This window comes from Labeo rohita, chromosome 15 (assembly GCF_022985175.1).
Source record: "Labeo rohita strain BAU-BD-2019 chromosome 15, IGBB_LRoh.1.0, whole genome shotgun sequence".
NCBI classification, from domain to species: domain Eukaryota; kingdom Metazoa; phylum Chordata; class Actinopteri; order Cypriniformes; family Cyprinidae; genus Labeo; species Labeo rohita.
Window position 1 is genome coordinate 16,169,039 of NC_066883.1, and position 22,639 is coordinate 16,191,677.

Sequence of the window (22,639 nt, forward strand, 5' to 3'; positions counted from 1 at the left end):
AAACACCATCGCCTGTGTTACACCCACTTTTGTAGCTCTACTTTATAGAGCAGATGTTTCATGGTAAATGGACGTATGTCCTGTAGGTTTAGCCGTACCGATGCGCCGCCCTCTGATGAACGTTATGATAAACGCGGTTGTTTGGTTCTGATGTTCCGCGACGTCACGGCACTGGAGCTGCGAAGCGTTCCGCTATTCTAAACCTTCACAAACGATTTCGCGTAAGTATTAGACAAGATGTGAACTGCGTTCATATAATTCCCGAATGTTTCCATGGCTTTTACAAACAGATTTTCGAATGTTATATACATTTGCTGTGTGAGGCGGTCGACTGTGTCTAACCATGAACAAACGGTGCTTTTAGTCTGGTGAAAAGAAGATGATGTTGTTGTTGTTGTTGTTGTAATCTCCATAAACGTGCAGCTAGTTTTAAACTCATTTATTGCCAGCGGTAACACTTGTGACCAACTTTTAAGTTTGAAGAGTCTAAAAGACGTATTGGTGTATTAAGCCGAGCTGTCAATTGTGAATTAAAGTGCACATTGTTTTGATTTTTTTTTTTTTTTTTTGGGTGAAGGTTTGTTCGTGAGTGCTAAACGGTCACATGACCACATCTGTCGATAGTTCCCTAATAATGTCTGTAAAAACGCCATGAAACATGTCATAATACACATACAACTACAATATTTGATGCATATATTTAAACGCTCTTTTATGGATTAGACTCTGTTTCATATAAATCATGAACGCAATTAATGTAAACACGTCGGTTGTCTTTTTTTTTAGTTGCCAATGCTTAGTTAATTAAAATGTAACTTACTTTATTGTGTAGTGTTTCTGCCAGGTCTTATAAAGTAATACAATTGTGGTGACCAGGAGTAATAAAAAAAAATAATAATAATAATAAAAAACTTCCTGATAATTTGCTCACCCCATTGTCATCCAAGATGTTCATGTTTTTCCAACAAGAGTAAAATCTTTCCGTGCCACGGGCATGCCACTCGACATGTCACCGCTACATGCACAAGGTACTGGCAGCTCCCACTCGACCTGTCACTGTTATTATGTGCATGGCACTGGACCCGGCACGGCCATGTGCGCATGCCACTCGACATGTCACCGCTACATGCGCAAGGTACTGGCAGCTCCCACTCGACATGTCACTGCTACATGTGCATGGCACTGGCAGCTGTCACTCGACCTGTCACTGTTATTATGTGCATGGCACTGGACCCGGCATGGCCATGTGCGCATGCCACTCGACATGTCACCGCTACATGCGCAAGGTACTGGCAGCTCCCACTCGACATGTCACTGCTACATGTGCATGGCACTGGCAGCTGTCACTCGACCTGTCACTGTTATTATGTGCATGGCACTGGACCCGGCACGGCCATGTGCGCATGCCACTCGACATGTCACCGCTACATGCGCAAGGTACTGGCAGCTCCCACTCGACATGTCACTGCTACATGTGCATGGCACTGGCAGCTGCCACTCGACCTGTCACTGTTATTATGTGCATGGCACTGGACCTGGCATGGCCATGTGCGCATGCCACTCAACATGTCACCGCTACATGCGCAAGGTACTGGCAGCTGCCACTCGACATGTCACCGCTACATGCGCAAGGTACTGGCAGCTCCCACTCGACGTCACCGCTACATGCGCAAGGTACTGGCAGCTCCCACTCGACATGTCACCGCTACATGCGCAAGGTACTGGCAGCTCCCACTCGACGTCACCGCTACATGCGCAAGGTACTGGCAGCTCCCACTCGACGTCACCGCTACATGCGCAAGGTACTGGCAGCTCCCACTCGACATGTCACCGCTACATGCGCATGGCACTGGCAGCTGCCACTCGACCTGTCACTGTTGTTATGTGCATGGCACTGGACCCGGCACGGCCATGTGTGCATGCCACTCAACATGTCACCGCTACATGCGCAAGGTACTGGCAGCTCCCACTCGACATGTCACCGCTACATGCGCAAGGTACTGGCAGCTCCCACTCGACATGTCACCGCTACATGCGCAAGGTACTGGCAGCTCCCACTCAACATGTCACCGCTACATGCGCAAGGTACTGGCAGCTCCCACTCGACGTCACCGCTACATGCGCAAGGTACTGGCAGCTCCCACTCGACATGTCACCGCTACATGCGCAAGATACTGGCAGCTCCCTCTCGACATGTCACCGCTACATGCGCAAGGTACTGGCAGCTCCCACTCAACATGTCACCGCTACATGCGCAAGGTACTGGCAGCTCCCACTCGACATGTCACCGCTACATGCGCAAGGTACTAGCAGCTCCCACTCAACATGTCACCGCTACATGCGCAAGGTACTGGCAGCTCCCACTCGACGTCACCGCTACATGCGCAAGGTACTGGCAGCTCCCACTCAACATGTCACCGCTACATGCGCAAGGTACTGGCAGCTCCCACTCAACATGTCACCGCTACATGCGCAAGGTACTGGCAGCTCCCACTCAACATGTCACCGCTACATGCGCAAGGTACTGGCAGCTCCCACTCAACATGTCACCGCTACATGCGCAAGGTACTGGCAGCTCCCACTCGACGTCACCGCTACATGCGCAAGGTACTGGCAGCTCCCACTCAACATGTCACCGCTACATGCGCAAGGTACTGGCAGCTCCCACTCAACATGTCACCGCTACATGCGCAAGGTACTGGCAGCTCCCACTCAACATGTCACCGCTACATGCGCAAGGTACTGGCAGCTCCCACTCGACGTCACCGCTACATGCGCAAGGTACTGGCAGCTCCCACTCGACATGTCACCGCTACATGCGCAAGATACTGGCAGCTCCCACTCGACATGTCACCGCTACATGCGCAAGGTACTGGCAGCTCCCACTCGACATGTCACTGTTATTATGTGCATGGCACTGGACCCGGCACGGCCATGTGCACATGCCATTCAACATGTCACCGCTACATGTGCAAGATACTGGCAGCTCCCACTCGACATGTCACCGCTACATGCGCAAGGTACTGGCAGCTCCCACTCAACATGTCACTGTTATTATGTGCATGGCACTGGACCCGGCACGGCCATGTGCACATGCCATTCAACATGTCACCGCTACATGCGCAAGGTACTGGCAGCTCCCACTCGACATGTCACCGCTACATGCGCAAGGTACTGGCAGCTCCCACTCAACATGTCACCGCTACATGCACAAGGTACTGGCAGCTCCCACTCGACATGTCACTGCTACATGCGCAAGGTACTGGCAGCTCCCACTCGACGTCACCGCTACATGCGCAAGGTACTGGCAGCTCCCACTCGACATGTCACCGCTACATGTGCAAGATACTGGCAGCTCCCACTCGACATGTCACCGCTACATGCGCAAGGTACTGGCAGCTCCCACTCGACATGTCACTGTTATTATGTGCATGGCACTGGACCCGGCACGGCCATGTGCACATGCCATTCAATATGTCACCGCTACATGTGCAAGATACTGGCAGCTCCCACTCGACATGTCACCGCTACATGCGCATGGCACTGGCAGCTGCCACTCGACCTGTCACTGTTATTATGTGCATGGCACTGGACCCGGCACGGCCATGTGTGCATGCCACTCAACATGTCACCGCTACATGCGCAAGGTACTGGCAGCTCCCACTCGACGTCACCGCTACATGCGCAAGGTACTGGCAGCTCCCACTCGACATGTCACCGTTTTAATACGCATGGCACTCGACTCGGCTCACTTTATGAAACTTTAATTTTACGTTCAAGTTTTATTTTAATTTTGCTTTGCATGTTATCAGTGACATACTAGACATAAAAAGCAAAACTCTTCACAGATAAAGAAAACATACAGACTAAAAATATGTGTGACTGACGCCTCTTAATCTAAACGTAGTTGACCGCGAGGTGACATGTTCTGTTCACTTAGCTTTCTCGTGGCCATGAGATATTAACTCGTGGGAATGTCATATTAACTCAGCGTGATAATATGTTGTTAATACAGCGGCGTCGGAAGCAAAATAAATGTGGGTGGGTCCTCCCCCCCAAAAAATTAATTAAGTATATGTCATTTTCTGTAGTCTGGTGCTTTTTATTATGTATGTATATTACCTACTAATGTGACAACATTGCAAAAGACGGCTGTTTAAGCTCTTTTCTAGTGGCGTAAGTGGTAAGCGAACAACTAGTGTTTTTGACTCGAACGACTCGAAAAATAAAAAATGAAGGAAATAATCCAAAAGTTTGAATAAAGTATCAGGTAGGGTTAGGTGTATCTGAGACGTAGGTGATCTTGTCGTAATATGACGTACCCACGAATTAATATTTCGTGGCCATGACAAAATTAAGTGAACCAAACATGTCCCCTTCCGAGTGGTGTCAGTCACACATATTTTTTAGTCTGTATATTTGATATTTGACTTTATCTGTGAAGAGTTAAGTTGTTTTTATTTATTTTTATTTTTTTTATTTATACAAAATTAAAATAAAATTTGAACGTGAAATCAAAGTTTCAAAACGTGCCATGCGCCTATGGCCGTGCGAGTTGAGTGCCATGCTCATGTAGCGGTAAAATGTCGAGTGGCAGCTGCCAGTGCCATGTGCATCTAGCCAGTGTTGGGAAGGTTACTTTGGAAATGTAATAGGTTACAGATTACAAGTTACTTGATTTAAAATGTAATAAGTAGTGTAACTTTTCAATTACATTATTAAAGTAATGTATCTTACTACTTTTAATTACTTTTTGATTACTTTTCTAAATTTCTAATTTTTTCAACTGTTAATCATTTTGAAACATTTAAACCAGGCAGAGTTAGCCTTACAGTAGCGTTCAACACCGATTACTGTCAGACCTTCAAAATCCTTTATCACTTCAATTAAGAATCACATATTATAACTAAGGGATAATATACATCTTTATTTTGCGATAGCAACTGACTGAATGTACATTATCCCTCTTATTACACAGCTGCTTGATAGATTATTAGATGTTTTGTGTCAAAATTATTAGACACGAAACACTGATCTGAGTTGAAATATTTGAACGCAAAGCTTCCATGAAGAAATCAGTTGCTAGCAAACGGCAAGTTCAAACTAGACATTTTAGGGATACAGTGCAGTCATACCAGTTTTCTTACACAACATTTCACCACATAAATAATTAAGTAGTAGTACTAGTTTGTTAGTTATCTTATAATCCATTACAATGTACAAAAAAAAAAAAAAAAAAAAAAAAATGGCAGCAGCTGTGTTTGTATGAAACAATAGAGCAAGTCCACGATACCAGGATGACAGAATTAAGAAATTGTCCACATAATAATGAATTAAGCTTTAATATTTTATTAGCTAACAAAACGCAAAGCTTCCGCCAAGAAAATTTATCAAGCATATAGCACTGACTTTTTTTTTTTAACTTATATTTTTGGGCTTTTTATGCCTTTTATTGTGATAGGACAGTAGAGAGATAACAGGAAAGAGCTGGGAGGAGAGACGGGAGCGGGATCGGCAAAGGCTAACCAAGAGGGGAATCGAACTCGGGTCACCATGAGCCCAGTTGTGCTATATGTCATAACAAGATCATAATATAAATAACATTATAACAAGAAATAGCTATGATACTGGATTTGAAATCAAATGTTTGCATAGTTATGACAGAAAACACTAGCATCTAACAATGCCTTGGAAAAAAAAATCTTAAAAAATAAAGTTTATGCATAAACCCAAATAGGAAATAAAACAGTTATCGAATAAGCATGTGTCCTGTTCTGTGTCCTAAAAACATTGAAACATTGGTGTCTCATTTTAGAGCAGTCAATGCAATTTAAAAGAAGTCAATTAAATCTGTAAGTGGGGGTGGGTGTGTGAAAAAATTCGGATGTAATCCCCTTTGTAATCACTGGCATTTTTTAAAAGTAACTAATTTAATTACATATTTTTTCTCGGTAACTGTAACTAATTACAATTACATTTATTTTGTAATTAAATTACGTAATTCCGTTACATGTAACTAGTTACTCCCCAACACTGCATCTAGCGGTGACGTGTAGTGCCACGCGCATATAACAGTGACAGGTCGAGTGGCAGCTGCCAGTGCCATGCGCATGTAGCGGTGACATATGGAGTGGCATATGCCCATGGCACGGAAAGATTTTACTCTTTTTCTTTCTTCTGTCACAAAAAAATTACGTTTTTTTGAGGAAAAACATTCCAGGATTTTTCTCCATATAGTGGACTTAAGTGGTGCTCAGTGGATTAAAGGTTAAAAATGCAGTTTCGGTTATTTAGTCAAAAAAAAAAAAAAAACAACAACAAACTGAGTGGTAAACGGTCACATGACCACAGCTGTTGATCTTTCCTTGATAATGTCAGTGTAAAAACGCCATGAAACATGTCATAATACACATACAACCACAATATTTGATGCATATCATATTTAAATGCTCTTTTATTGATCAGGTTTAACTTACTCTGTTTCATATGAAGGCAATTAATGTAAACATGTCAGTTGTCATTTTTGTTAGTTGCCAATGGTTAGATAAGTTAATTAAAATTTAACTTACTTTATTGTGTAGTGTTTCTGCCAGGTCTTATAAAGTAATACAATTGTGGTGACCAAGAGTAAAAAAAATACAATACAATAAAAAAATATGTATAATAAAAAAAAAAAATCCTGATAATTTACTCACCCCCATGTCATCCAAGATGTTCATGTTTTTCTTTCTTCTATCACAAAAAAATTATGTTTTTTTTTTTTTTTTTTTTGAGAAAAACATTTCAGGATTTTTCTCCATATGGTGGACTTACGTGGTGCTCAATGGATTAAAGGTTAAAAATGCAGTTTCCCAGCCGAGAAATAAGGGTGTTATCTAGAGAAACGATTGGTTATTTAGTCAAAAAAAACTACAATTTATATACTTTTTAACCTCAAATGCTCGTCTTTCTAGCTCTGTGATGCACATGCGTACTCTGTGCACTCCGGTTCAATACAGTTAGAGTATGTCAAAAAACTCTTATTTCATTTTCTCCTCCAACTTCAAAATCATCCTACATCACTGCAGAAGTAACGCCCCAGTGTTTACAGAGTGAGCGTACAAAGAAGGTTAAACGCCATTTACAATAAAAGGTAAAACTGCGATGTAGGACGATTTTGAAGTCGGAGAAGATGGGAGTTTTGTCAATCATAAACACATCCTTTCACAAACTTTTCCAAAGCTACAATGACAAAAAAGATGGTGCGTACTGTGTTTCCATTTGCAAAGAACAAATTTATACATTTTTACATTTATAAAGAAAGCATTTAACAGCATAAAATGCATGTCATGATTTTGAAGTTGGAGAATATGGGAGTTTTTCGACATACCCTAACTGTCTTGAACCGGAGTGCACAGAGTACGCATGCGCACCACAGAGCTACACAAGACTAGCATTTGTGGTTCAAAAGTATTATTTTTTAAGAAAATTACAGATCATTTAGCTAGATAAGACCTATATTTCTCAGCTAAGATTATTTAGAGCCCTTTGAAGCTGCATTGAAATTGTACTTTTAACCTTCAATTTGTCCACTATATGGAGAAAAATCCTAGAATGTTTTCCTCAAAAAACTCAATTTCTTTGTGACTGAAGAAAGAAAGACATGAATATCTTGGATGACAAGGGGATGAGTAAATTATCAGGAAATTTTTATTCTGGAACTGGAGTAATCTTTTAATATTTCAATTTCAAAGTATTTCAGAAAAAACATGTATTTCATTTCATTGGGCATGTGAGTGAATCACTGGCATATCCTACCAAATTCCATACTAGGCGACCAAATAGTATCCATCGTGAACCACTGGCCAGTAATTTTTTATATTAAGAATACATAACTATAAAAATATTCACTTAGCCTTGTTGCTCATTATACAAATGCCTTACAACAATAGACCATACATGAATATACTTTATAGTTTTCCTATTAATACAAAGCTGAATAACAGATAGTTTTCTTTGAAAGCTATATAAAATATGGTATTTTGTTGAAAAATATACATTTGTGCATTTAAAATTTAATAGAATTGTAATAGAATACTACAATCAATTAATAGAATATTACAAATGAGACATTCAGTATGTCTCATTTGTAATATGGTTGTCATTTTTAACCAGAGATTTTCATCAACATCGGAACAATTTTGTCAATTATAAACACATCCTTTCGCAAACTTTTCCAAAGCTACAATGGCAAAAAAGATGGTGCGTACTGTGCAGTTTCCATTTGCAAAGAACAAATTTGTATACATTTTTACATTTATAAAGAAAGCATTTAACAACATACAATGTATGTGTCATCTCAATATTATGCAAATTTCTTTTTTTTATTTGTAACAAAATTTAGATCACCAATTGAGTGATCTAAGCTGGGAGCACCAACAAACCTGGTCCAGTTTATAATTTGGTGGTTGTCTCATTTTGAAACACAAGCAAATAGCTTTATTTTTTCGAACTTTACCCTACATACTATTGACTGGGTTAAGTAAAAGAAAGCACAGCACCAGAATGAATGGCCAAAATCTAAATGATTTATCTTATGGTATCTCAACTACAACATTTCTGTACCCACAAAGCTTGATAATGAATGGCAGAACGATTCACAAGTAGCTTATCTGTTAGTCACACATTAATAGGAAAGAAAGGCCAAGCTGGTAAGAGATAAAATCAGAAATAAAGTTCACCATGAGCAAAGATTTTTCATGAAGTATTTTTATCAATAAATTTTATAGTATTAGTCAGAGTATAAATAAATAAATAAATAAAGGTCACCATTTTTATATGAGTTAATGACCACATATTCATGAATATAATATACAATTTTTTTTCTAGAAAAATTAAATAATTGATCAACAACTGTCCATATTTTTATTTAGATGTATAGAACACGCAACATAGTATCAGTATTGAAATGCCCTCAGCTTTGGTCACTTCTTGAAAAAATCCTCTTGAAACCACAAACCCTTGTCTTTCAGTTCTTTGCAGTCTTCCACACAGCAAATCTTTGGTTTTCTAGCATTTTTGTGTATTTGAACCCTTTCCAACAATGACTGTATGATTTTGAGATCCATATTTTCACACCGAGGACAACTGAGGGACTCATTTGCAACTATTACAGAAGTTTCAAATGATCACTTAAGGGAAAACGGGGCATTAAGAACCAAGGGGTGAAAACTTTTGAACAGAATGGAGATGTGTACGTTTTTCTTATTTTGCCTAAATATCATATTTCTTCCATTTAGTATCGCCCTTCAGAGGCTACAGAAGATACTTACATGTTTCCCAGAAGACAAAATAAGTTAAATTTACCCTGATCTTCAAATTCCAAAAGTTTTCACCCCCCGGCTCTAATGCATGGTTTTTCTTTCTGGAGCATCAGTGAGTGTTTGAACCTTCTGGAAATATATAATTCAGGCCTGTACAGATGGAGAAACAGGTTGTGGATGGGTTGAGGGAGGTCTTCCAGTCAGGCAGATCCAGACCCCTGCAGTACAGAAAACAGCAGCTCAGAGCCCTGCTCCGCCTCATCACCGAACGGCAAGGGGACATTGAACAAGCTCTAAAACAAGACCTCAACAGGGTACGGCAGCATTTTGATGGATCAATGTTTTCCTGAACAGCTATTGCCACTGAATGTTTTATTTATTGTCTATGAAGTCATTGAAGTCACTAAATCGTTATTGTCACCATCATCCAACAGAGTATGTATAACACTTCACTCTTTGAGCTGATCAGCATCGAGAATGACATCAAGGTGGCAGAGAGGGACATGGTGGACTGGGCAGCTCCTCAGCCTGTGAAGAAGAATCTCAACAGCGCACTTGATGATGTTTACATAAAGCCTGAACCTCTGGGTGTCGTGCTGATAATAGGAACCTGGAACTACCCTTGGGCCATGATCCTGCAGCCCCTGGTTGGCGCTATTGCAGCTGGTAGTGGGATTTTTTTTTACTAATTACAGCAAACATAAAAACTTGTGTTCAGCCATGCTACTTCCACAGTGTAAACTACTTACAACAAGAGGAAAATGTTGAGCAGGATTTGATTTTATCTAATGGGTCATTCTGTGTCAACTCAGCCAGAGGTCCCTGGCTCAAATTTCTGATTTTGCTAATATTTTATCTGAAGAAAGATAAACATGTATACTGATGAAAGCCAAAATATTAAATGTCATGGATGAATATTTACTGAGTAATCCACTATTTTCACCTGAAATTCAGAGCCAAATTGCAAGGGACTTCAGAAAGCTGGCAGCATCATAATGTTATTTTTACACAGAGATTGGTAGGCCTGTTAGTAAATCTGTTAACTTTAGCGATCTTTCTTGCATTATGTGCCAATGGTGACCATTTACAAATGGGGGAACAGCACTTTTCAAGTTTTTTCTCTAAAGTTTTCATGCCAGTAACTCAAGAAGTATGAAAGATATTTTAATGCCCTTTTAGATATTGGGTCTTAACAAACTTTCCTTTTGGCATCTTCATTTTTAAGGTCCTACATGGTTCGGTTCTAGAGATATTGAAATTTCAATATGGCTCCAGGAGAAAATAGTTTTCAGTGGTCAAAAACCAGATGTGGGTCACTTTGGAAAAATATGATATTTCTTTTGTTTTGAAGAAGCACAAATAATGTTGAAACTAGAGATTTATCTAAATTCCTTCTGTCATAACAACTGTATTGAACATACCTGAGTGCCATAAATATTCTTTTTCTAAAGTTTGCTTGCCTATAACTCAAACAGTATTAAAGATATCGCAATATGATTTTAGATTCTAGCTCTTCATAAACTTTTCTTACAGAATCTTCATTTTCAAGGCCCTACATTGTTCAGTCCCAGAGATATGGGGATCTCGATGAGGCTCCATATTCACATTGTTAAATATGACCCACTTTCAGTGTTTGAAAACCAAATGTCTAAAGTTTATAAGACCCAATATCTAAAAGGGCATTAAGATATCTTTCTTCTTGAGTTATAGGCATGCAAACTTTAGAGAAAAAACTTTAAAAGTGCTGTTTCCCCATTTTTGAATGGTCACCATTGGCACATAATGCAACAAAGAATGAAAACATTAACAGATTTTACCAACAAGCCTACCAATCTCTGTGTAAAAATAACATGATGCTGCCATCTTTCTGAAGTCATTTTTACCCCCTTGTAATTTGGCTCTGAATCTCAGGTGAAAATTGCCATTTTGACCCCCCGCCCCTCTACAAAATAGTGGATTGCTCAGCAAATATCCATCCATGACATTTAATATTTTGGCTTTCATCACTATACATGTCTATCTTTCTTTGAAATATTTCTAAAAATATTTGCAAAATCAAAAATTTGAGCCGCGGAAGTTTTTGAAATTTGGTTGATTTGACACGGAATGGCCTGAGTGGGTTGAAAGCCCAAATTTCAGTTTAAATGCAGCTTCAAAGAGCTCTGCATGATCCTGAGGAATACAGGTCTTATCTAGCGAAACAATCTGTCAATTTCTAAAAAAGAAAAAAAAATTATATATTTTTTAACCACAAATGCTCTTCTTGTGCACATCATGTTCACCATTACATACTCACGTTGGAAAGGTCACACTTGACGTAGGCAGAAGTACCGACTCAGTGTTTACAAAGCAAGCATGCAAAGAAAGTCAAACACCCTTTACAAAAATAGGTAAAACGATGTCGGATGATTTGAAGTCCATCCCTTTTTGAACCGGAACTAACCACGTGTGACCTTTCCAACTTCGTAGATGTGTATTGCAGAGCTAGTGCTAGGCAAGCATTTGTGGTTAAAAAGTATATGTACATTTTTTGGAGAAAATGACCAACCGTTTGCTACTAAGAATCATATTTCTTGGCTGTGATTGTGTAGAGCCCTTTGAAGCTGCATTGAAACTGCAATTTGGACCTTCAACCCACTGATCCCCATTGAAGTCCACTATATGGAGAAAAATCCTGAAATGTTTTCCTCAAAAAACGTAATTTCTTTTTGACTGAAGAAGAAAAGACATGACCATCTTGGATGAAATGGGGGTGAGTAAATCAGGAAATTGAATTCAGGAGTAAACTAATCCATAAGGAGCATCACCAACAGAAAATTAGATTTTAGCTACACTGTTTTCACACTTCCTTTTGTTATTTAGGCAATGCAGCTGTGGTGAAACCATCAGAGCTGAGTGAGCACTCTGCTAGGCTTATGAAAGAACTGCTTCCTCTGTATCTGGATAAGGTGCATAAACTTATTTTGTTTCTATAATTCAGTCTCAGCGTTTTTGAAAACAGCTTGCCAAACTTTTGGATCATTTTAGGAGATGTATCAAGTGGTGACAGGAGGGATTCCAGAGACCCAGGAGCTGCTGAAGCAACGTTTCGACCACATCTTCTACACCGGGAGCAGCACGGTGGGGAAACTGGTTATGGAGGCAGCTGCTCGTCATCTCACGCCGGTGACTTTAGAACTGGGTGGGAAAAGCCCCTGTTATATTGACAAGAACTGTGACATTGCTGTGGCATGCAGGTAGTATACAGTTTTATGTTAAAGGGTTAATTCAGGCAAAACTGAAAATGCATTATTTACTTTAAACCTGTTTGGTTTTCTAATTCAGTGCAAAACAAAAGAAGATTTGATTTTTTGTAGGATGTCTCAAGGTTGATTTTGTCTATGCAAAATAAATCAATGGGATTCAGTATAATTTTGGACCCCACTGACTTTAACTGAATGAAAAATAATCCACATGAAAGACCCAATCAATTAATCCACATGAATCTCTTCATGAAACTGAGTAAATGATGACAGAATTTTCATCTTCAGACTTTAGGACTTAAAACCCTTTTGAGTCTCTTAAAATAATTTAAAGTTTGGGAAACTTATCAGATGAAATAACCGATTTCCTAATGTCGTTATATCAGACGAATAACCTGGGGGAAGTTTGCAAATTGTGGCCAGACATGCATTGCACCTGACTACATTCTGTGTGAGCCAAGCATCCAGGACAGGATAATTGAAGAGATTCAAAAAACGCTACTGGTATGTACTTTATTTATTTTTTTAATTGTAGTCCATGTTCACATTGGTAGTAAGACATGACGTCGAATCTTAACTAATTTCAGGAGTTCTACCAAAAGGATCCTAAAAGCTCTCCGGATTATTGCCGAATCATTAACACACGTCACTTTGACAGAGTATTGGCTCTAATGAATGAATGCACTATTGCCCTTGGAGGAGAAAGTGATCGCTCACAGTGTTACATAGGTAGGGACGACTTTTATTGCCAATAATAAAGGCCTGAGTTTAATCAGTTGAGTTTAGGAAGTCAAAAATATCATTTTTTTTCCCCCTCCAGCTCCTACGGTTCTGAAAGATGTTTTACCCCACTTCAAAATCATGCAAGAAGAAATCTTTGGACCGCTGTTGCCTATCATCACTGTTAATGATTTGAGTGAGGCTATAAACTTTATCAACGCAAGAGAAAAGCCATTGGCGCTCTATGTGTTTTCCTCTGATAAAACGGTATTCTTTTGATTATCTGTGTTTCTAAGGTAGAAATTAAAATCTTAATTAAACTTCAATATGTATAATTGAACTTTTGTTCAATTTAGGTGATAAAGCGAATGTTAACTGAAACCACCAGTGGAGGAGTGACTGTAAATGATGTTTTGATGCACTACACTGTCGATACTTTACCTTTTGGAGGTGTGGGTAAGCCAACCAATAACATTCAAAGACAATCAAGACAAGTAATGGTAAAATAATTGTACGGTTAAATTTGCACTAAGTCGGCACCGATAGCCTTGTGGGCAATGCGCCGACTATAGCGTTGTTGTGCTCTGGACGTCCCGTGTTCGAATCCCGACTCGAGGACCTTTCCAGATCTCACCCCCCATCTCTCTCCGCTTCGCTTCCTGTCCTTTCTGATCTGTCTTGTCCGTAGTAAAGGCAAAATGCTAAAAAATAAATCTTTAAGTTTGCGCTATACAGCTGAGATTTTATTTATTCCAAAATAATAACTCAAGGCAGTAACAATTTAAACAGTATATGTTACCCTGGACCACAAAACCAGTCATAGGTAGCATGGGTATATTTGTAGCAATAGCCAAAAATGCATTGTATGGGTGAAAATCGATTTTTTTTAAATGACAAAAGTCATATTTGGTAAACATCATGTTCCATGGAGATATTTTGTAAATTTCCTACTGTAAATATATCAAGACTTAATTTTTTATTTATTTTTTATTTTGATATTTTTGCAACCGCACATTTCAGATTCCAGGCCAAATATTGTCCTATCCTAACAAACCATACATCAATGGAAAGTTTATTTATTCAATTTTATTCAAATAATTTATTTAAAAATGATTTATTCAGCTTTCAGATGATGTATAAATATCATTTTCAAAAAATTGACCCATATGACTAGTTTTGTGGTCCAAGGTCACAGATTTTATTTGTGAACTTATGTTCAGCTATTCTTATTAGTAGTTCACTTTTAACTATTATTGAATTTTTCGGGTCATCAGAAGTCATCCAATTCAATTTCATCAAGCTGATCACTCACTAAAAACTCCCACAGATCATGTTTTCATGCCATTTTAAAGGTTCATTTTTAATTAGTTCACTCCCAGAACAAAAATTTACATATAATGTACTCACCCCTTTGTCATCCAAGATGTTCATGTCTTTCTTCCTTCAGTCATAAAGAAATTATGTTTTTCGAGGAAAACATTTCAGGATTTCTCTCCATATAGTGGACTTCTATGGTGCCCCCAAATTTGATCTTCCAAAATGCAGTTTAAATGCAGCTTCAAAGGGCTCAAATGATCCCAGCTGAGGAATAAGGGTCTTATCTAGTGAAATGATCGGTTATATTTTTAGAAAAAAATTACAATTTATATACTTCTTAACCTCAAACGCTCGTCTTGTCTTGGTTTTTTTTTTTTTTTCAGTTCACAACACTTAGGGTACGTCTAAAAACTCCCGTCCCATTTTCTCCTCCAACATCAAAGTTGTCCTACATCGCTGTTTTACATTTACATTTTTTGTAAAGGGTGTTTGATCTTCTTTGCATGTTCAACTCTGGGTTCATACTCCTGCAGCGATGTAGGACGATTTTGAAGTTGGAGGAGAAAATGAGATGGGAGTATTTAGACGTACTCTAACTGTCATGACCGGAAAAAAAACTGTTCACACAGAGACAAGACTAGCGTTTGAGGTTAAAAAAAACAGATCATTTTGCTAGATAAGACCCTTATTCCTCGACTGGGATCATTTAGAGCCCTTTGAAGCTTTTAAACTGCATTTTGGAAGTTCAAATTTGGGGGCACCATAGAAGTCTATTACATGGAGAGAAATCCTGAAATATTTTCCTCAAAAAACATAATTTCTTTACGACGGAAGAAAGAAAGACATTAATATTTTGGATGACAGGGAGGTGAGTACTTTATCTGTAAATTTTTGTTCTGGAAGTGGACTTTTGTCTTTTGATGTAACAAAGTGGTTATATACTTTTTTTTGTTGTTGTTTATTAGTCTTCCCATTTATCGATTTTCTTCTCGATTTATCGCACGAACCAATCACAGCTGAACATAACCAGTCATATCCAGTCATACTGCAATCGAGGCATTGCCTCTTCCCCCACTTTCTAATGTTATATTTTATAATCTGCCATTGTTTTATTTTTGTACTACGATTTTTTTCTCAACCAATGACACTACCTGCCTTGCCTTCTCAGAAGAAACAACTATATTGAATTATACAGTATATTGATTATACATTTGTCTTAATCGCTCATTTTTTTTTCTCTTTCTCTGTAAGGAAACAGTGGGATGGGCAGATATCATGGGAGACACACGTTCAACCAGCTGAGTCACCATCGTGCCTGTCTCATCAAGTCTTTTGCTATGGAAGGTTTAAATGATGCCCGTTACCCTCCACTAACGGCAGCCCGACTGCGCAAAGCCAAATTTTTCATGCAGCATCGCTGGTGCAGCTGCAGTGGCATATGTGTGTGGGCCGTCATCGCAACCATATTGGCAGTCGGTCTGCTTGTTGCCTTAATAGTTGTGCTGATATAGGTAAGAAACATTTTACAGCTTCTACCATGGCATTGTTGAATTCTTAAAGGAGAAGTTCACTTCCAGAACAACAATTTACAAAGAATTTACTCACCCCCTTGTCATCCAAGATGTTCATGTCTTTCTGTCCTCAGTCGTAAAGAAATTATGGTTTTTGAGGAAAGCATTTCATTTATTTCATTTATTTTTCTTTATATAATGGACTTGATTGGTGCCCCGATTTTGAACTTCCAAAATGTAGTTTACATGCAGCTTCAAAGGGCTCTAAACGATCCCAGCCGAGGAAGAAGGATCTTATCTACCGAAACTATCTGCCTTTTTATATACTTTTTAAGCACAAAAGCTTGTGTAGCACAGGCTCTGGGATGCGCATCCACATACTATTGAATCATGTCAAAAGGTCACGCCGAATGTAGGTGGAACTACAGACCCAGTGTTTACAAAGCGAACGCACAAAGACTAAGAAAGTGCACTGTTGACAAACAGAAAGGTACAATGATGTTGGGTGATTCTGAAGTTGTAAGAGAAAACCTACAACCAAGTTGTAGGAGAAAATAAGATGGAGTTTTTCGCCATACTCAGTACACAGACGATGAACTTATATGTGATTCGTAATAGTGATGGGAAGTTCGGATCATTTTACCGACTCGGACCTTTGAGTCTCGTTCAGCAAAATGAACTAATCTTTTTTTGAGTCATTTTTTTCATTTTAGCAAAATATAATTAAAATGTTACGCGTTACTTCCCTAACACATCTACTGCTTACACAAACGTTGATCACACTACAAACAAGACAAAACTATCATGCTATTGTCAGAGTTCTGTGTGCCATTTGGACTGTTTATGTTTGTTTTTCCCATTGTGCCCATATTTGGTTCTTCCTGTCCTCATTTTGTCCTGATTAGTTTATTTACTACACCTGTCTGTGTCTTAATCACCACCCTTTATAAGTCTGCTTGTGATTTGAGTTTGCTGTCGGTCCTTGACGTTATTTGGATGTGTGTGGATTATCGTTCTGTTCCTGCCTGTTCCTGCCTGTTCCTGCCTGTTCCTACTAAGAGTTATATTAAATTGTTATTTGTATCGTATCTCGTCTCTCGACTCATCTATCCAGCACGTACCGTGACAGAAGGACCGACCCTACAGTTTATCCCCGGCGTTTCTCTGCTTTATTTTTTCCGTTTTTTTTTCTCAGTGTTTGTTTTTTTTGTTTTTCGTTATGGATAACCCTGCTGTCCTCCTCCTTCTCCTGGAGCAGGGGAATCGCTCTCTCGTGGACCACACTAGAGACTTTGTCCACCTCGTACCACTCACACACTTCCCGGACAGCAGCCTTTGCACATTTTACCGTGCAGGACTGAACATCGCCACGAAAGCGCAGCTGTCCGGGGAGGGTCCACGAGAGAGCTTCGCCGACTACATGGAGTGGGTGCTGGTGTCCTGTAGATCTTCGTTGACCGCGGAGGATGACACCAGCCCCACTCAAGACCCAGAGCCCAGCCAACCAGCACCCCGACACGCGGAGTTTGAGCCCGAGCCCACCGCGGATGACGAGCCAGAGCCACGAGCGACAGAGCTAAAGATCGCCACAGAGCCAGAGCCCTACACATCCGATCAGGTGCGAGAGCCGGCTACATCTACCATGACGGGGAGTGCAAGATGGAGCAAGTGAGGGCTATGGAGAGCCCTGCCCACTGCACCACTGCTGGGGGTGAGCTGGATGATAACTCTGGGGACTTGATTGACTTTTCTACGGAAGATCTAGAGGATAACTCTGGGGACTTGATTGACTTTTCTACGGAAGATCTAGAGAATAACTCTGGGGATTTAATAGACTTCTTTACAGAAGTATCTACCTGTCTCGTTATGCCTGCCTGTATGGAATTCCCACCCACCCTCCCTCTTCTGCCTATGTCAACATCTGTCTGCTCACCGCTGTCCCCTGACAGCCCCTCTGCTCACCCTCAGCCCACCACCTGTGCAGTGGGTGCGCCGCGGGTCTGCCAGCTTCCATCGGCGTCAGGGCTGGAGGATCCCTCATCTCCGCCTCCAGCCTCAGAGTCCAGAACTCCGCCTCAGCCCTCCGACCCTGCGGCTTCACCACGGCTCTCAGCGCCCTCGTCTCCATCGTCGCCCATCGGTCCACCAGCTCCACCGGGCTCCCTCGTCTTTCCGGCTCCGCCCTGGTCGGTCGTCGGCCCTTCATCACCTCAGGACTCTGTTCCTACGGCTGCGCCTCGTCACTCCGTCCCACCGGCTCTGTGGACCTCCTTCCTCCCTCTGGCACAGCCTCCATCCTCTGTCGCTCCGGCTCCGCCGCGGACCTTCGGATCTCCGCCTACGCCTCGGTCGCCAGAGCCTAGGGCTCCGCCTTGGCCCTCCGGATCCTCGGTGTCGCCCTGGATCTTCGGCTCTCCGTCTCCGCCTCGGGCTCCTCCGCCAGCTCCTCCGCCAGCGGCTCCGCCTCCGTCGGTCGCCCCCTGGAGTCGTCAGCCTTTTCTCCACCATGGCTCCTCCCTCCGTCGGCTCCACCGTGGGTCGTCATGATGGCTGTGGTCTGGGTCTCGCATGGCTCCTCCTGCTCCGGGTCCCTCCTGAGTTCTCCCTGGCTCCTCCCTCCGTCGTCACCACCCTGGACTTTGTTTATTGTCCTCCTCCCGGAAGACCGTCCGCCACCAGAGCCTCCTCCCACAATGACTTTATTATTTTCACTCCCTTTCCACGCCGCGAGGTCGCGCCTTCCGGGAGGGGGGAGTAATGTCAGAGTTCTGTGTGCCATTTGGACTGTTTATGTTTGTTTTTCCCATTGTGCCCATATTTGGTTCTTCCTGTCCTCATTTTGTCCTGATTAGTTTATTTACTACACCTGTCTGTGTCTTAATCACCACCCTTTATAAGTCTGCTTGTGATTTGAGTTTGCTGTCGGTCCTTGACGTTATTTGGATGTGTGTGGATTATCGTTCTGTTCCTGCCTGTTCCTGCCTGTTCCTACTAAGAGTTATATTAAATTGTTATTTGTATCGTATCTCGTCTCTCGACTCATCTATCCAGCACGTACCGTGACAGCTATAAGAAACAGACAAGATTAATTGATTGTTAATTGTCTTTAGTCTATGATTAGCTCATCTCACCTCTAATCTGAGTCGTTCATTCATCACGTGACAGCCCTATAAGTTCAACCAATACAGTGTGAGCCGGAAAAATAATTGATTAGTTCATTTCTCGAATCTTCCGGTTCGAGTCGTTTGTTCATCACGTGACAGCCTCATAAAATGAACAAACGACTCGAAACAGGTGAACTAATTCCAGAACTTAATAGGATGTTGTGCATGTGTGACTGAACGAGACTCCACGAGACGACACGTTCTTCCCGAGTCACATTAAAGATTTGTTTAAAATGAACGAATCGTTCTTGAACGATTCACCCATCACTAATTCGTAACATTGTGAACGCACATCCCAGAGCCTGTGCTACACAAGTTTTTGTAAAAGTATACAAATTTTTATTTTTCGAAAAAAAATGACAGATCGTTTTGCTAGATAAGACCCTTCTTCCTCAGCTGGGATTGTTTAGAGCCTTTTGAAGCTGCATTTAAACTACATTTTGGAAGTTCAAAATCGGGGCACCAATCAAGTCCATTATATGAAGAAAAATCCTGAAATGTTTTCCTCAAAAAACATAATTTCTTTATGACTGAAGACAGAAAAACATTAAAATCTTGGATGATCGAGTAAATTCTTTGTAAATTGTTGTTCTGGAAGTGGACTTCTCCTTTAATTCTGATTTGCTGACACTCTTCCAGAGGCAGTTGATTCAAAGATATTTACTCAGTGGAGGTTATTACACCCAAGAGTACACCCAACTTTAGGAAAGAAAACCTTAAAAATGCATTACCACTTTGGGTGTGTATTCGATTCTAAGTAATGTTCCATTGTCATTTATTCCATACTATTCCATGAATTTTATGTCATGGATTTATACATGAATAGCGTGCGATTGAACTTCCTGTCACGGTTTGTCTGCTTGGTTAATGAGTATTTCCCAGCAGACTGCCTTTTGGATCAAGTTAGAGGAATGGAAAGCCTTCAGTAATTAAACAATGCATGATTGTTCATAATCAGTGTTCCTTCCCACTTCCACAGGAAGATGCCAGTTTGAAGCAACAGATCCCTAAGCCTGCACTGCTCTTCATCAAGTTTTTCACTACTTAGAATAATTTTAAAATCATATAGAATGCTTGAATCATTTGTACAAGTGTTGAATATTCATCTCATTCTGATATAAAACAGTGTTTAAGGTTCCTTCTTTTAACTTTTTCAAAACACTAAAGCTTATACATGGGTTTTTCTATTCATGTAGAGAATTCAAGCTGCTAAATTGTGCAGAATCTGCACATTTAGATCTAAATGGCAAGTTAGCATTATTTCTGTTATGTAGCAGTACAATGTAGCTATTGTTTTCCATTGTTATCCAGCTTATCTTCTTTATGCGGTGGACTTTACAGAGCTTTGGCACATGAGCTTTCATCTACATTTTAACAAATGTTTACTAATTACTATTTATACTTCTTTTGTAGTTGTTATCTAACATTTGATATATTAGTCCTGTCTAGTCTAATACGATGATGATCAAATCTATTATAGTATTAGACAGCAGAAATCTCTGTATAATATAGAATTTTTATAATTTGTTACTAATTTGTATAATTTTGTATTTGATGTTGATTTAGTTTAATACGTAACCATTTCAGTATAATTGTACAGATTACAAAAGCCTGACCTGATCCTGTTTTCAATTCATATCTACAACTGCCCTCAATATCCAGCAGATGGCGCTCTCTTATAATTTAACATCTCTTATAAAACCTGGACCTGTGTGCGCCTTCATCAGTAGGATGTTGGCTTTATTTGTGATTCATTTGTGATTATTAGGCCTACTGCTGCTCCATGCATTTTCTCCTTCAAGAAGTAGTTCACTTCCAGAGCAAAAATGTACAGATAATGTACTCACCCCATTGTCATCCAAGATGTTGATGCCTGTCTTTCTTAAAGTTGTAAAGAAATTATGTTTTTTAAGGAAAACATTTTAGGAATTATCTCCATATAATGGACTTAAATGGTGCCCATGAGTTTGAACTTCCAAAATGTAGTTTCAATGCAGTTTCAAAGGGCTCAAAACGATCCTAGCCAAGGTATAAGGGTCTTATATAGCGAAACAGACGGTCATTTTCTAAAAAAAAATTACAATTTATATACTTTTGAACCTCAAATGCTCGTCTTGTCTAGCTTTGCCATGCGCATGTATACTCTGCCATCTCGTTCAAAACTCCCATCTCATTTTCTCCACCAACTTCAAAACCGTCCTATATTGCTTTTTTTGTAAAAGGGGTGTTTGATCTTCTTTGCACGTTCACTTTATAAACACTGGTTCAGTACTTCTGCAGCGATGTAGGACGATGTTGAAGTTGGAGAGGAAATGGGATGGGAGCGTTTTGATGTACCCTAACCGATGTACCACCGAAATATACAAGAGTTCACGCAGAGCTAAACAAGACAAACATTTGAGGTTAAAAAGTATATACATTTTTATTTTTTTTTTAGAAAATGACCAACCGTTTCGTTAGATAAGACCCTTATTCCTCGACTGGGATCATTTAGAGCCCTTTGAAGCTGCATTGAAACTGCATTTTGGAAGTTCAAACTCGCAAGCACCAGAGAAGTCCACTACATGGAGATAATTCCTGAAAAAAAAACGTAATTTCTTTACGATTACAGAAAGACAGACATGAACATCTTGGATACATTAGAGTACATTATCTGTAAATTTCTTGTTCTGGAAGTGAACTACTCCTTTAAATATAATCATAGTGTCAAACACTCCTCAACCAATAAAGTAGATTAAACTGTCTATGAAATTAGTTTTTTTCTTCTTTGAATAAATGAGCTAAAACTGGTTTAATTTAATTGTATATTTTAACACAATATTGCAAGCCCAAGTCTTTATTTCCTTTGGGTTTGGTGTGACATTCCTCCTCAGGCATCTATCTGTCAAAAAGCTATATATTTTATGAACATAGCTGACGGCAAATATACACATCTGCTGTAATTTGTCAAACTCAATACATTAGTCAGACAGGCGAAATGCTGATATGTGATGGATAACTCATCAGAATTGACAAAAATGCCAAGTATTTCTAAGTAAATAAAACTGTTATTGCCGTTTAGGAATGTAAAGATCAACAAAATGCCACTGAAATGATAATAGCGTGACAGTGGGATTTACAGTATTTAGCAGGGTTCACCACGTTCCATGCATTACTGCCTGAAGGGGCGTTCACACAGACAGCCATTTAATTGTTAGAGGTCATCAACTCGCTGTACTGCTAGTATGCATTCCTGCCTGACTGCTGTATCCAGCAGCAATGTGTGTGCATTCCCGTTGGGAGTCACAGAATCTCATTACCGCGCATTCACATAAACTTCAACTTGAATTATGAAGGCCCTATTTGTTGAACGTTCTATTTATCAAAGAATCCTGGAAAATAAT

At 40.1% G+C, this 22,639-nt stretch overlaps 1 protein-coding gene across 2 annotated transcripts; it reads left to right on the forward strand.

Annotated features, from left to right (window-relative positions):
• Positions 1 to 16: 16 nt before the first annotated feature.
• On the forward strand, positions 17 to 21,208 carry aldh3a1 (aldehyde dehydrogenase 3 family, member A1). Of its 2 annotated transcripts, XM_051129501.1 has the most exons (11): positions 17 to 221; positions 9,451 to 9,616; positions 9,737 to 9,968; positions 12,165 to 12,250; positions 12,330 to 12,538; positions 12,931 to 13,048; positions 13,132 to 13,273; positions 13,365 to 13,531; positions 13,621 to 13,720; positions 15,833 to 16,092; positions 20,236 to 21,208. In XM_051129501.1, the coding sequence occupies exons 2-10, from the start codon at positions 9,461 to 9,463 to the stop codon at positions 16,090 to 16,092; spliced, it is 1,470 nt and encodes a 489-aa protein (XP_050985458.1). In that variant the 5' UTR covers positions 17 to 221; positions 9,451 to 9,460; the 3' UTR covers positions 20,236 to 21,208. The 2 variants fall into 2 exon arrangements, with proteins under 2 accessions (XP_050985458.1, XP_050985459.1); XM_051129502.1 differs by lacking the exons at positions 17 to 221; positions 9,451 to 9,616 and adding an exon at positions 11,894 to 12,054 and having other exon boundaries at positions 9,905 to 9,968.
• Positions 21,209 to 22,639: the final 1,431 nt, after the last annotated feature.

Excerpts from the sequence above, each read along its gene's own strand:
- aldh3a1 (XM_051129501.1), top strand. The coding sequence starts at position 9,461 with ATGGAGAAACAGGTTGTGGATGGGTTGAGGGAGGTCTTCCAGTCAGGC. Across the intron at positions 9,969-12,164 it reads GGTTGGCGCTATTGCAGCTG|GCAATGCAGCTGTGGTGAAA; the intron begins GTAGTGGGATTT and ends TTTGTTATTTAG. Across the intron at positions 13,721-15,832 it reads TTTACCTTTTGGAGGTGTGG|GAAACAGTGGGATGGGCAGA; the intron begins GTAAGCCAACCA and ends TTTCTCTGTAAG.